Genomic DNA, 14,316 nt, shown 5'->3' with positions numbered 1-14,316 from the left:
GGGAACTCAAAATATATATTTTTTCTATGCTAGGTCTCTCATATCTGCTTCTGAGAGAAAATGTGGGAAGGGACAAAATGATTAGAACTGGGCTTCATGCAAAACCTCTCAACCTCCTCCTCACAGGAAGTGACAAACAGGAGTGAATGGGAGAATAATGGGAGCTAGTCTGGCAATGGGATTTGCCTGTAACCACTAGCTGTCCATTTCCCATTTCCTCTTCATGACCCTACTTGCTGCTAAATTCTCTAGCCCTTCCCACCAAAAGGGTGCTCTGTGAACTACCAATATCAACAGCCCCTGGGAGCTTATGAGGAATGCAGAACTTCAGTCTCACCCCAGACCTAGTGAATCAGAATTTGTATTTTAGCAAGATGATATATCTTAACAAGGTGACTCATGTGAACATTCAAGTTGAAGGAGTAGTGACTTGAATCAGAGAGAAGCAGTCATGGCTTTTTATTTTTGCTGAATGGAAGCAGGGCCATGAGCTCATCATGAAGTCATATGACTAGTACTAGTCAAGCTTACTAGTATAATCATGTATGGCCAAGAGAAATCCTATGGTCTTGCCTTAAAAATTAAATATATTACCAAAATCCAAGGGTTCTTGCTTGTTCTTCAAGAAAATATGTCTATACCATCAGAGATAAAAATTTGCCCAATAAAATAAATTATTTTGTAATTTCTTTGACCACGTTTTTCATCCCTAATAGCTCCCTCTTATAGCACCCCTCCAATTTATTTTGTTAAATATTAAAGTATAAAACTACTTACTGGAAGCCTCACAAGTTAAAAGGAAATTAGATAGCTTTGCTTTGCTATGTTGCTTGTAATAAAATCATTTTTGAAATGTTAAATAATTTTAATGAAAATGCTATAGCTATTTACCAAACATGTACTAAATGATGGTTGAAAAACATTCCCAAAACAGGTATGCAAGAAATTATTTTGTTGTCAGGCATGGTGGTGTATATCTGTAATTCCAATGACTTGGGAGGCTGAGGCAAGAGGATCAAAAGTTTGAGGCCAGCCTCAGCAACTTAGCAAGGCCCTAAGCAACTTAGTGAGACCTATCTTGAAATAAAAAAAATATATATATTAAAAAGGTTTGGAAATGTGGTTCAGTAGTAAAGCATCCCTGGGTTCAATCTCTAGTACCCTTCCCCTCAAAAGAGAAATAATTAAAACTAAAATATTACCACACTACCTTCTGGGAGATAGATGAAGTACAGCACACTGGATATAGATACCAATTTGGCCATAAAATGTCATAAATAATCCTATATGTGGCAGGTCCATAATAGTTACACTTGCAATGACATCAAATGTAGAACTGGCAATAAGCATCAAGCTTTTTTTTTTTTTTTTTTTCCAAAGAAGCTTGTAGCTCTCTTCTGAGTTCTGGCCTGGTCTCAGCAGTTCTGGCTGTGTGTTCACTTTGTCTCCAAGTTCACCCATTAAAGTTTGATGGTGGCAGCTGCATGCCTAAAACTTATAAGTTGAACCCACATCCTCAGATTTGGCTTAGGGAAAAACAAAACAAATAAACTAAAAACCAAAACAAAACAAAATCAGAACACCTTCCAGCTGAACACATTTTTCTTTATCTTTTCTCCTCTCCCACCAGCCCCCTCTCTCAGTAGTAGGGATTGAACCTAGGGGCACTCTATCTCTGAACTATATCTTCAATCCTTTCTTCTCTTTTTTTCTTTTTAATCTTGAGACAGAGTCTCTTTAAGTTGCCCAGGCTGGCCTTCAGCTTGCAAACCTCCTGTTTCAGCATCCTGAGCCATTGGAATTACAAACCTGTGTGACCACATCCAGTTGGTTCCTTTTTCTGTTAGACATGTTTTAGTAGCCAAATGTACTCATCTCAAACTCCACAAAGCACCTATCACACCCAGCAATAAAGTCCTATTTCTAATGAGTCTTAACTACTTCCAAGCATTTTTTCAAAATTTCTTAACTCTTCATGAACTTTTCCAAGGCTGTAGGGGGATTACACACACATATATTCTCTCTCTCTCTCTCTCTCTCTCTCTCTCTCTCTCACACACACACACACACACACACACACACACAAACTTTAAAAAAGCACCATTTTCTACCTAATTACCTCTATGGTGAAGCAGGGCATTAAGGGTATGATCACATAGCTTCAGGGATGAGGATGTTCAGAAGGACAACTTACCTCATTTGCTTATGCAGTGCATATGCTTCAATCAGAGAATGTACCATACTGGCCTAAAAATATCAGCATAAAAAAAAGGCATAAAACAGTCTCTTAAAATTTTAATTCAGTGAAATCCCATCAACTCTCTTTCTTTGTGTTTGGCTCTCTTTCTTTCTGTTACTTAACAGTTACGATACACTTTAGACAATACAGTTATGATACACTGTAGACAATACAGATACAAAGTATCAAATCGCTAAGACGGAAGCTGTTGGGCCTTATGCAAGTGATAGAACACTTTTCTCCATCAGCTTCTTTTCCAAGACTTAAGGGAATCCCATTGTAATTCAAACTCCATCTCCTCAGCCCCCTCCCCCCGACCCTCACCCCACCCCCCACCAGTGTCTGTTGGATGCCCCGCAGAGACACGCTGCGCTCTTAGAAACCATACAGGATCACTTCCTCTTTATAGCTTTAGGTACCCGACATAAAATCTCTATAAAGATATTCCCCAGTTCGGTATCCTTTGCTTCCTAATGCCCTCTCGTCCAGACCCCTACCCTCTGCTCCCCAAACCCATGGTCTTTCAGTCTGACTTCTCTTACCCGTTTGGGGACCTTGGCCAGGGAGTCGCACAAGCTGACATACTCCGGACTGTAGATGTAAACTGGAGGTAGCGACTGCCCACCATCTGCCGGCTCCTCTGGCTCCTCCATCTTCCACTTCCAACCGTTTTGGAGCCACGGTCCGGATCCAGCTTTTTTGGGACTCAGCCCGGGCTCTGGTTCCTGCTCCTCTGAACGGCCGCAGTGGTGTTCCCTAGTCAACATTCCCTCCTATTCTTGAGATCACAGGAGACACTGTCCCCGCTACCCATCCAATTGAGGGAATAGATAGACTCTCTCAGACCAGAAGCCCTTCATTAGTGACCACAGCTCAAAAAAGGAGGTTTTGTAGATATAAAAGCCCAAATAGTTGTTAAATCGGATCGATTGTTTTTTTATGGCACAAATAAATACTATCAAAACTAACCACCCTTGTTGCCCTACGGAACCATTTGAGATGAGGTCAGGCTCGTTTCAGAGCATGCTGGGAGGTGTAGTTTTCAGGGGGTTGAGCAGCGGAAGAGCTGGGGCTAATCCTTAAAAGAGCCGCGTATTTGAGTTTTAGCGCTTAAAAAAAAATGCAGCCTCAACTCTTTATGAGTCGTTCAATCTGAAAATATAGCTGTTTAAATATATCTAAAGATAGATAGAGTGTGACCACCTAGAGCCCACCATCAACCACCTATTCTAAAGATGGGCTTTTGGATGGGGGATTAATGGTATAAATGGTCTGAAAAGTTTACATAGTAAATTCTGTGAAGCAATTTTAGTTTCATTGCTTTTCATAATTGTCCATGTAAGAATAACAGTTTCAATAATTTATCCTGGCAAATCTGTTAGCACTTTCCCAAGAGACTAGCTGGTACTGTGGAAATTGCTTAGTAGATTCCAATCAAGCAATAATGTCAAATGTACTCCTTGAACATTCATGTGATAGGAAGGATGCACGAAGATGCTTTCAGTGGTGCTTGGAAATTGCACCTCTTCTTCCCTGCCTCCTTTGACTTCTATAGTTAAATAAAGGTTAGAGAAATATTTTAGATTTGGTGTGTGGGTTCAGTTAGATATGCTGGGGCAGTGTTAGAATTGCCATTGGCATTTTCAGGTTCCTGAATGTCCCCATGATCTGATACAAGGTGGCCAATGCTCAGGCCTCCAATTCTTAGTGAAATGACCTACTTATACCCCAGAGACCATCCAATATCCATACCTTCTTTAAAAGTCTAGATTGAGGGGCTACAGTTGTAGCTCAGTGGGTAGAGCCTAGCATTATACCTCTAATTAATTAATTAGAGGTATAAGAATATAGCAATGTTAAAAAATCTAGCTTGCTCTTTACTCTTTAAACATTTATAGAACATTGTGATATGTACTTTGTGGAAATATTATCGCCTTTTATCCTTGAAACAGTCCTCTAAAGGAGGTTGTAATATGCCCACTTTACAGATTCAGTTTGAAGAGAGAAAAATCACTGTTCAAAGTCACACTTAATGAGTGGAAAACCAGGAATTCAAAACCAGAATTACCTTACACTGAAACTTTGAACATTCCTTATACTATATGAACTTGATTCCTCTGGGATAACTTTGTGTTACATATAACTTTGTTCAACTCTCCCATTTTGTATCCCCTCAATATTTAGTACTCTGGAAAATGTATGTGTGTGTGTGTGTGTGTGTGAGAGAGAGAGAGAGAGAGAGAGAGAGAGAGAGAGAGAGAGAGATATGTATTACCCTCTAACTAGAATGTAAGCTCTTATGCCTCTTTTATATCTTCCTATAGCAACTATTTCAAAGTTTGTAATCATTCATTCATCAAATATTTGTCCCACATCAATTAATTGTACAGTGCAGCTGTGGATTCAAAGATGAATTACAATCTGCTTTCCACTCTCAATAAATCTGCATTCTTATAGAAAAGATGAGATAATGTCCAAGAAACCATATGCCATATGATCAGATAATGAATGTAGGATGTTTACCTTAATAAATAAGTACTTAATAATTGGCATTCACTAAATTACAAGTGGGATTCTTACTCAGTGGAATTTGAGAAGGTTTTAGAGGTCTTAGAAGACTTTGCTCAGTGAAGACAGGAGCCAGAGGAGAGCATGCTGACTAGAAATGACCAACATACACAAAAATACAAAGGAAAAATGTGAATTTAGTTAAGTGGCCAAATCATGAAGGGCTAAAGAATACAAACTTCATTCTGTTGGAAATGGGGAGCAATTTAGACAGAATTTTTTTCAGTGCTGGAATCAAATCCAGGGCCTTGTGCATGCCAGGCAAATGCTCTACTAATAAGCTATACACCCAACCCCTTAGATAGAAATCTTAAAAATATTTCTACAGAAGAAGTGCATAGGGCAGATTAGTCATTGAAAGACTAGAGGAGTGAGTGTCCCAACTTTCCTGATAAGAAGTGATAATGATTTAAACTGGGAGGGGCAGCAATAGAAACAGGGAGAGATAATGCACAAGGTAGGTTCAATAGGACTTCCTTACTACTTGGATATTGGTGAGAGGGAGGAAGATTAAAAGACAGTCACTGGAAAATTAGAGTCTGAGTGAAGAGAAGTCTAATAGTACCAATAAATGAAAGAGCTTAGGGCTGGGGCTGTAGCACAGTGAAAAAACATATGCTTAGCATAAATGAAACCCTGGGTTCTATCCCTAGCACATACAAAAATATGTAAAAAAACAAAAACAAGACAAACACACACACACACACACACACACACACACACACATCAAAACAAAACACCAAGCAGAACAGACATTAGTGTGATTTTATAATTATTAAAAAGTTTTGGTGGGGCTGGGATTGTGGCTCAGCGGTAGAGCGCTCGCCTAGCACATGCGAGGCCCTGGGTTTGATCCTCAGCACCACATAAAAATAAAGATATTGTGTTCAACTACAACTAAAAAATAAATATTTAAAATATAGCAAAGCTGCAGATTAGCCACCAATATTGGCTAATATATACACTATAGCCACAACACATTAAAAAAAAGTTTTGAGTTTCACAAATCAATGGGTTAAACAGTTGCAGTGACACACCACACATATTTTTTTTCACATAAATAGGAGATAGAGGAATTAATAAGAGTATCTGACATACCAAGATAATATGGCTTCCTTCACTGGGATGCATATAGTTATAAATATACAATTTAACATTTTTAAAACCAGACCTCTGATTTCCCCATTCTAGTCCTCTCTACCCCTTTCCTATTTTGCATGACTCAATAAAAATACCAACCTCTACCCAATTGCCTAAGCAGGAAATACAGGAGTTATTTGTGTTCCTTCCTTTTCCTTCACCTGTAGATCCAGTCTATCAGCAATTTTTCAGTTCTACTTATAAGGTATGCCTTAAATACACCCACTTTCCTCACTCTGCATAGCCACTATCCTAGTCTGGGTACTATGATGTCACCACTGAATTTTCTTCAACATCCATCTGGTCTCCACTTTTACTCTTTTGGCCCTACCATCTGTGTAGCCACCAAGAGTGCACTTCTCTCTCTCTTAAAAAAGAGTAAACTGTATCATGTCATTAAAACCTGTCTCAAGCCATGGTGAGAATCTTTGAGCTAAGAAGGAATTTTTGAAGATTCCTATTTGTGAGGATTCTGAGGAGGAAAAAAATGCTAGAAAGGAGACTAAAAAGAATTAGTCAAGTAAGAACAAATGTAGTACAGTTTCACAGAAATCACAGGATGAGAGGGTTTCAAGAAGGAAGAGAAATAACAATGTCTCATGTATTGAACAAGGGTTGAAGATGCCGCCAGAAGCTCACCGGTGCCCTGTGGGTGTGGAGAGAAGAATCAAAAAACAGAAAACAAAATAAGAAACAACAAGAAAAAAAAGAAAGAAAGGAAAGAAACACAGACAGTAGAAGAGGAAGCCAGATCAGAAAAGGTTAAGAGATGAAGCCAACTTGGTAAAGTGCAGCTTCCTTTTCAAAGAAATGTGATTGTGAAAGAAATTAGTCTATCCACCTAAGGGGTTATTAGAGCCCAGGATTTTTTTTTTTTTTTTTTTTTTTTAGGCTGAGAGAACTGCACGTGGTTGTAGTCAGAGGAGAAGGTGTCTAAGTGGCTGTAACAGTTGATTGAAAGGTGAAATCATGACAGTCTGGCAGTGTAAGGAGGAAATGGAACTTATCCTGAGCCTTTAGGGATAAGCAGTGGAGGGAACAGGATGGGATACAGACTGACTGACATCCTTAATTCTGAATTCTAATCAGATGGCATGGAAATGGACTGTTTCGAGTGTTCTTTCAGATCTAGCAACAGATAGCCAAACACTTCAACACATGAGCATTGCTTCTAAACTGGAAACAGTATCCTTGTATAGAACACAATGTGGCAAAATGATTCAATTCTAGAGAAAGATAAATTGTTGCACAATGCTCTGGAATTGGCAGCTTATTCCTGTAGCAAATCTATCCTTGTTTATAATTAAGACAGAACCCATATAATACCACGGATCTCTAGCCTCAATTTTTGACACGATTACCACCCCTATTGTCCTTGAATTGGGAAGAAAACCCTTCCCAAAGCATTGGATTTGCAGTTGGAGGATGAGGTCAGAGGAAGTAGGTGAATCTTGGCTTCAAAGTTTGCTCTGGTGATGACCCTGTGAAAGCTACTTCATTCACTTTCTTCAAGCATTATTGTTAAAGGTAATGTTTAAAACCAGCAAGGATAGGAGCTGGGGTTGTGGCTTAGTGGTAGAGCGCTCGCCTCGCACATGCAACACCCTGGGTTTGATCCTCAACACCACATATAAATAAATAAATAAATGTATTGTGTTAACTACAACTAAAAACAAACAAACAAACAAACAAAAAAACCCAGCAAGGATAGGTGAGGCTGTGGCACTTCTTTTGGCACTCTTCCCTGCCTTCACTAGCTGGCAGAAGCAGGCAGAAGGGAAAGCACACACATTAGGGTGCTATCCCTTTGGCCAACTTCTTTAATCATTTCACAATTTGTCCACTGATACTTCAACACACTGACCCCTTTTTTCACACCACCTCCTAAAGTCTTTGCTTGGATAGTATAGCTCTTAAAAATGTGAACTCTAGAGTCTGACTGCAGGGGTTCAAATTCCAGTTCTACCACCCATTAGCTGACTGACCTTGGACAATTTGCTTCAACTCTCAGAGTCTCTGTTCCCTTATTTGTAAGATAGGAACAGCATAATATTTACCTTTCATGGTGATTGTGAAGGCAAGATCAGTACCTATATAGCAATGTTGGGCATTTGGTAAGCACTCAAACATTGGTAAGAATCATGTCATATATTTTTGGAAAGTTTCCTCCCACTGTTATGTTTACATCCATGCCACTACTGAAAGAGTACTACTACTACTGGTTTCAGAAAGTACTACTGGTTTGAGAATGGGTCCTTGGCTTTGAAATCAGACTTCTGCTAAATATAGGGTGAACATATTATCCAAACTGGGAAACTTTTAAAGGTGACAGATAATACTAATGCTAATTATGCCAGGAAAACAGGGATAAATAGATGATATACTGGACAAACCAAGACCTGAGATCACTCAAGTTAAATAAAAAATGAAGACCAGCCATGAAAATACTGTATTTATATCCACTGCATTAGTACAGACACCAGGTAATGGGTAAGCAAAAATATGGTTGGGAGAGGTGTTATGAACCATGACAACTTTTGTCCCACCAGTTGTATAAAATTCCCAGAATGTAGCAATACCTAATTAACCAGAATGGAACTGTACAAACAATACTCATCCTTGCTGAATAAACCCCTCTTCTTATAGAAATGGCTAATGAATATCATAAATTATATTATGCCAAATGTTTATAATACTTAGAAGAACAAACTGTTCTAAGTACCCTCCAGTATTGCAGAAGCACCATTTGTACACAATTGAAATGCTGAGTAATTATCTGTCTTATTTCTTCACCAGAACAGATTCCCTAGAAACCTGTTTGAATGTAGTAAGCCTAGTTTGAGTGTGTATTTGAACAACAAAACTGTGTTTCTTTACATATATTATCTAACATATATGTATTAGTATTAATATTATTCTAATTTGACCCAATTAATGAGTTTTGATTGTATTGTATAATTAAAATATGTAAAATAAAACCATGAAATAATCTCCAATCACAAAAACACATATCAAGTTTTGTGCATTGATATCAGATATTATTTAATTGGAAATTCTTATTCTATTTTCACAACACAAGTGCTTTTAAAAAAAGTCTAACGTCTTTTTTAGTATCACACACCTAAAATGAACAAAACATCAGAAGAGTTTTCTGAAATTTTCCTTTAAAAGTTAAATGCATCTGTCTGGGGATCATAGTGATATACAACTTAGAAAACCAAGAGAAATGCAGCTATCAGTGTTCATTCAGAGAAATGAGTGCAAGAAGGAGTGGTGGCTTTTGCCTCTGACACTCTAGATGTACTTCCTGTGACTGGGGTACACTTTCAGCTAGTGAAAAGACAAATGATTTCAGAACAGGTTGTACTTTTCTTTAAAGGTAACCAGAAAAATCAAAAAGCTACTAACTGTGTGTTTCCATTTGTTGGGAGAGAGGCACTGAAAGGTGGACCATACTCTCTTTGTTTCCACCATCTGTTTTCTATTACTCTACTGTGCTCACTTATTCCATATACTTACAAAATGAAGTGTTTAGAATCTCCCATCCCCACCCTCCCCATTCATGTTCTTGGAGAAAACTCTTTAAATATGAGGGAATGAAGGGGATTGAAGTAGGGAATTGTCTGAATGCAAATGGAAATTAGTAGGGTTTTTGCCAGCAAATCAGAAGGAAAATTGTGAGAAATCTTTATCAAGCTAGGCTAACTACACATAGGCTCAGACAAAAGGATTGAAGTTGTTTTTAATCTACTGAGTTTTGTCATCGTGAGAACAGTCATGCCCACTCTCACATGTGACATTCATACTTACATACTTACTTGGTCTGCTAAATGTAGATATAGGATAAGATGTACAGGTATATCAAAACTATTTCCATACTATTTTACTAATTATACATATATACATGCACACATACATACACAGAGATGTTCATAAGAAACAGATATATGCCCATAGATACCAAGATATATAGGGACATGAGCACTTTAATTAGAAAGTAAAATTATAAGTGAAAGATTTTAAGAATGGATGCAGGGCAGGGAGTTGAGAGGGGCTGGTTGGATGTGGCAAATGTGAGTAGACAAGTGAGGCAGAGACTAAGAACACAAGAGGAGGATGCTTGGAAAAACAGCTATAGATTAGACTGTTGGATTTCTCTTTGCTGAAGACAGGCTCAATTACTCTCTTGGCCCCCTCTTCAGAGGCAAGGATTTGGTGCACAAGGATGTCTGTAGGGAACCAACCCACATCTGATGTCCTCTCAACTCCCCATTTATAAGACACTGCCCAGGTGTCTTCCCTCCTTTCCCTTCTCTTTGGAATTGGGGTACCGATTCCATTTGTCTGGGTTATTCCACATGTTCTGCTACAAGCACATCTCTGAGTAACAGCAATCTCCATAAAATGTGGTTTCAAGTGTTAATACAGAAATCCTTAAATGTACATGCTGTGCATGCTTTTTAAAAATATTTTACCAATGTGAGAATAGGCTATGTGTACAGGTACCAACAGGACAACAGGAGAGACAATAATTCTATGCAGAATACTTCATCAGTGTGAGGAAACATGTGAGTGAAAACGAACCCAACTGATCTGGTACTCTATTTTCCTAATAAAAGGCACTTAGAATAGATATTTTCAATTTACAGCAGTGTAAAATCTAACAATTTAGTCTACTCACTAGAAAGAATGTCCCAAAGCATCCACCATTCATATATACAATAAAACCACACATAAGAAAAAACAAACTTTAGGAATAAGTTATTATTAATATCTGCTCCCCAAACAGGAGTTAGAAAACTAAGCTGGCAATAGATCTATAGAATAAAAACACACGCAAACTTTTATGAACCATGAAAGAATTGACAATAATTGAAAGGCTTTGTTGAGCAGATGCACTGGAGGTGAGTCTCCAGGTAAGGGTTCACTTCTTCTAAAGCAGTTAGTTTATCAGCAAAGTTCTCTCTTCTTGGGAGGATGGGACAGGAAGGGGCAGGGGGGGAGTGATCAGGCATTAACATTTCAGTTCCATGCACAATCAACTGAGACAGGGACCAGCTGTCAAAAGACTCCTAGTAGCCAGGACCCAAAGCCCTCACTGCATGGCACAGATGCTGTGGGGCAGGAACTCTTGCACGTAGGTGGCAGCTGCCTTGGAGAGGTAGGTCATTGTGCCAAACCTGCCACTGGGTGCACTGTCATACAGAAGAGTACAGATGCCAGATGCAGGATCCTTTGCCAACATGTTATCATCTGCGCCGAGGGTTTTCTGTTTGGTTTTAAGGGTAAGAAAACATAGGGGAAAGGAAAAATTACTAATCCTACTAAGTGAAATCCTGAGTAGTATAAGTCAGAGCCTCCTCCCCATCACCAATTAGTTGGTTCCTAAGTTGTTCAGCCAGGAAGGGATCAGGGTTATACATAGAAGAATGAATATCAGTTTTTGTAGATGCATTTTCACTAAATCTCCAAATTATGGAAGTTATTTAAAATTATTGATTAGAATTTTCCCTATTACAGTGGAGTTTTGAAAGTAATATAGTAATAATCAACTATACGAGTCAGACCTGTTAGTTACAGAGACAAATGTTAACATTCACAAAACACCCTAGTGAGATTTTGGTCTGACACTCTTTAATACTACTAGTATTCTTTTATCTTGTGTTTAATCATTATTTCTTTCTAAGCCAACTTAATTCAAATAGACCATAAGCTTTCCAAGGTTAGAGTCTATTATTAAAAAGGATCACATTTTCTAACACATTGATTGAAATCAATCTAGAATATTTAAAATTAGGACAGTCCTAGATAATCTTATATATATTCTTCTGTATCTTCTCACAGTAAGAGAATGAAATACCTATTATGTTTTAGAGATTTCCTGTTGACAATAATCATACCCTTTCACCTTAGGTGCTTCTACTCTCAATCCAGGCAACCTTTGAAATACCTTCAATAAATAGTTTTTATTTTTTACTGTGCTTAATTTCATGGAAGATTTATTAAGAAAATAAGAAAATGTATAAATAAAAGTTTCACTTTAAAGCTTTCCTACAGATAAATAGTAAAAGAAAAAGCAAAGTAAAACCAAAATCAAATTTTCTCTTTTCCTTAATAGCCCAGAAAGGATTTCTAATAACTCTAACAATTTTAAGCTGCAAAAAGCATTGTGATCAAGAGTTTGAAATATGATGCTAATGCTATGCTTCAGGCTTTTCAGGGAAAAGCATATGATCTCCTGAGTTCCAGGTAACTTGACCATAAAAAACAAACCACAAAACACATGGGTGAGAAAGGCAGATAAAGAGAGGCTGGAATTGATTGGTACACACTGTATGCATGTGTGGAAATATCACATTGAACCTGATTAATATGTATAATTAATATATGTTAATAAAAATCAAATAAAATGGGCTGGGGTTGTAGCTCATTGGTAAAGCACCTGTTTAGCATATGGGGCCCCAGGTTCCATACCCAATACCATTAAATAAATAAATAAATAGGAAATCTTAAAATAATCTTGAAAGAAAGGAAGAAAGAAACATGACCAAAGACAGAGGTCATCCTGCGGCCCATTTCCTTTGCATACACAGTTCAGAGCCATTGAAGGGAACCGAGGAAAAAGCTATGTGGAAGAAGGCACAACCAAGTGATCTTGGCTTTCTGAGGAACTTGGAATGCAGTCAGCTTAGCGTCAAAATTCTCCTCTGAGAAAACAACCAGTTTACCTACCTGTTCTTGAAGGAACAAGTCATTGGCAATATGCACTATTTTTTCCACAGCAATGATGCTTCCGATGCTGTGAATTTCAATATCTGCTAGCATGGTGAGGACAAGGATGGCTTCAACCAGAAGCTGGCGATACTCTGGTTGAGGTACACGATTCAGGACAGACTCCACATGGACAGAGAATTTAATCTCACCTGGAGTCATCTGTGACAGAGAAAATGTAAATTACTTCCGAGGCTCTCACTGCTCAGGTGCCATCAATCACCTGCTTTGAAAGGCAGTAAAAACACTTTAGCCATGAGCATGGCTTCAGCCCCCTTAATGTAATGGAGTGAGTAAATTGGTTCAATCTTTTTGGGAGGCAATCTGGCAGTGCATAAGGAGAGTCATAAAAGTGTCAATGCCCTCTAACCCATAATCCTACTTCTGGGAGTTCATCCCAAGAAAATAATTCAAAAGAGGAAAAAAGCTCTATGTGCAAGAGTGTTTATAGCAGCATTAGTCACAAGGGTAAAACTAGAAGTAACACAAACATGGAAATGGTTGTATAAATAATGGCATGTCATGGCTTAGAAATGTCATGAGTTTTATGGAGCCACTTAAATGTGATGATTATGGATAAAGGATAAAGTCGAGCTTAAAACTGCATATATGTGATGATTGGAATTATGTAGAACATTCTATATATTGTTAGAATGAAGTGGGCATCAAGAAGTACAAAATTATTTTAGGTGAAGGAGATTCAGGGATAATTTTTGGTAAAATTGTACTGAGTTTGTGATATAGGGAGGCAATATGCCTGAGTTTAAACTCCTGTCTCTGTCTAAAGACTTGGGTTCAATAAAAAATCTTAACACTAAAAAAATCAATAAATAGGCAAAGAAACCAAACAGAACTTATCAAAAGAAGAGATACAAATGGCCAACAAATATATGAAAAAAATGTTCAACATCTCTAGCAATAAAATACAAATTAAAATTACAGAGATTTCACCTCACGCTAGTCAGAATGGCAATTATTAAGAATACAAGTAACAATAAATGGTGGTAAGGATGTGGGGAAAAGGGTACACTCATACATTGTTGGTGGGACTGCAAATTGGTATAACCACTCTGGAAAGCAGAATGGAGATTTCTCAAAAAACTAGGATTGGGACCACCATATGACCCAGCTAACCCACTCCCTGGTATATAACCAAAAGAGTTAAAATCAGCATACTACAAGGACACAGCCGCATCAATGTTTATAGCACCACAATTCACTATAGCCAAGCAATGGAGCCAACCTAGGTGCCCCTCAATAGATGAATGGATAAAGAAAATGTGTTATATTAACACAACAGAATATTACGCAGCCAGAATGATTTTATGACATTTGCCAGTTAAATGGATAGAACTAGAGACTGTCATGCTAAGTGAAATAAGATAGTCCCTCAAAGCCAAATGTGGAAATGTTTTCTCTGATATGTGGAAGCTAATCCAAAATAAGGAGGAAGGAAGATAAAAAGAATAGAAGAAGGCCAGTGGAGTAGACAAAGGGGGATGAAGTGAAGGGAGGAGTGGCAGTAATAAGAAAGACAGTGAAATGAATCTGCTACAACTTTCCCAAGTACATATATGAATATACCATAGCGAATCTCA

General features: G+C 38.0%; 2 protein-coding genes across 7 annotated transcripts in view; both read right to left on the bottom strand.

Annotated features, from left to right (window-relative positions):
- Positions 1–3,176, bottom strand: part of HDAC8 (histone deacetylase 8) — a 267,136-nt gene extending 263,960 nt beyond the window's left edge. Inside the window, exons 1-2 of one of the 5 annotated variants that reach the window (XM_081276968.1) lie at positions 2,782–3,176; positions 2,195–2,247 (exon numbers count right to left, since the gene is read on the bottom strand). In XM_081276968.1, coding sequence (XP_081133094.1) covers positions 2,195–2,247; positions 2,782–3,006 — 278 coding nt within the window. In that variant the 5' untranslated portion in view covers positions 3,007–3,176. The remainder of the gene's footprint in view (positions 1–2,194; positions 2,248–2,781) is intronic. The other 4 variants (XM_081276969.1, XM_081276965.1, XM_081276966.1 and 1 more) reach the window with 4 other exon arrangements.
- Positions 3,177–8,963: 5,787 nt separating this feature from the next.
- PHKA1 (phosphorylase kinase regulatory subunit alpha 1) overlaps positions 8,964–14,316 on the bottom strand; it is a 115,775-nt gene continuing 110,422 nt past the window's right edge. For both annotated transcript variants that reach the window (XM_081278186.1, XM_081278187.1), the window contains 2 exons: positions 12,680–12,880; positions 8,964–11,216 (listed from right to left, as the gene is read on the bottom strand). In XM_081278186.1, coding sequence (XP_081134312.1) covers positions 11,043–11,216; positions 12,680–12,880 — 375 coding nt within the window. In that variant the 3' untranslated portion in view covers positions 8,964–11,042. The remainder of the gene's footprint in view (positions 11,217–12,679; positions 12,881–14,316) is intronic.

The sequence above is a fragment of the Spermophilus citellus genome (genome assembly GCF_964194105.1).
Source record: "Spermophilus citellus genome assembly, chromosome: X".
Classification (NCBI taxonomy): Eukaryota; Metazoa; Chordata; class Mammalia; order Rodentia; family Sciuridae; genus Spermophilus; species Spermophilus citellus.
The sequence above is the reverse complement of the archived record's forward strand: the minus strand, read 5'-3'. Positions and strand labels throughout refer to the sequence as shown.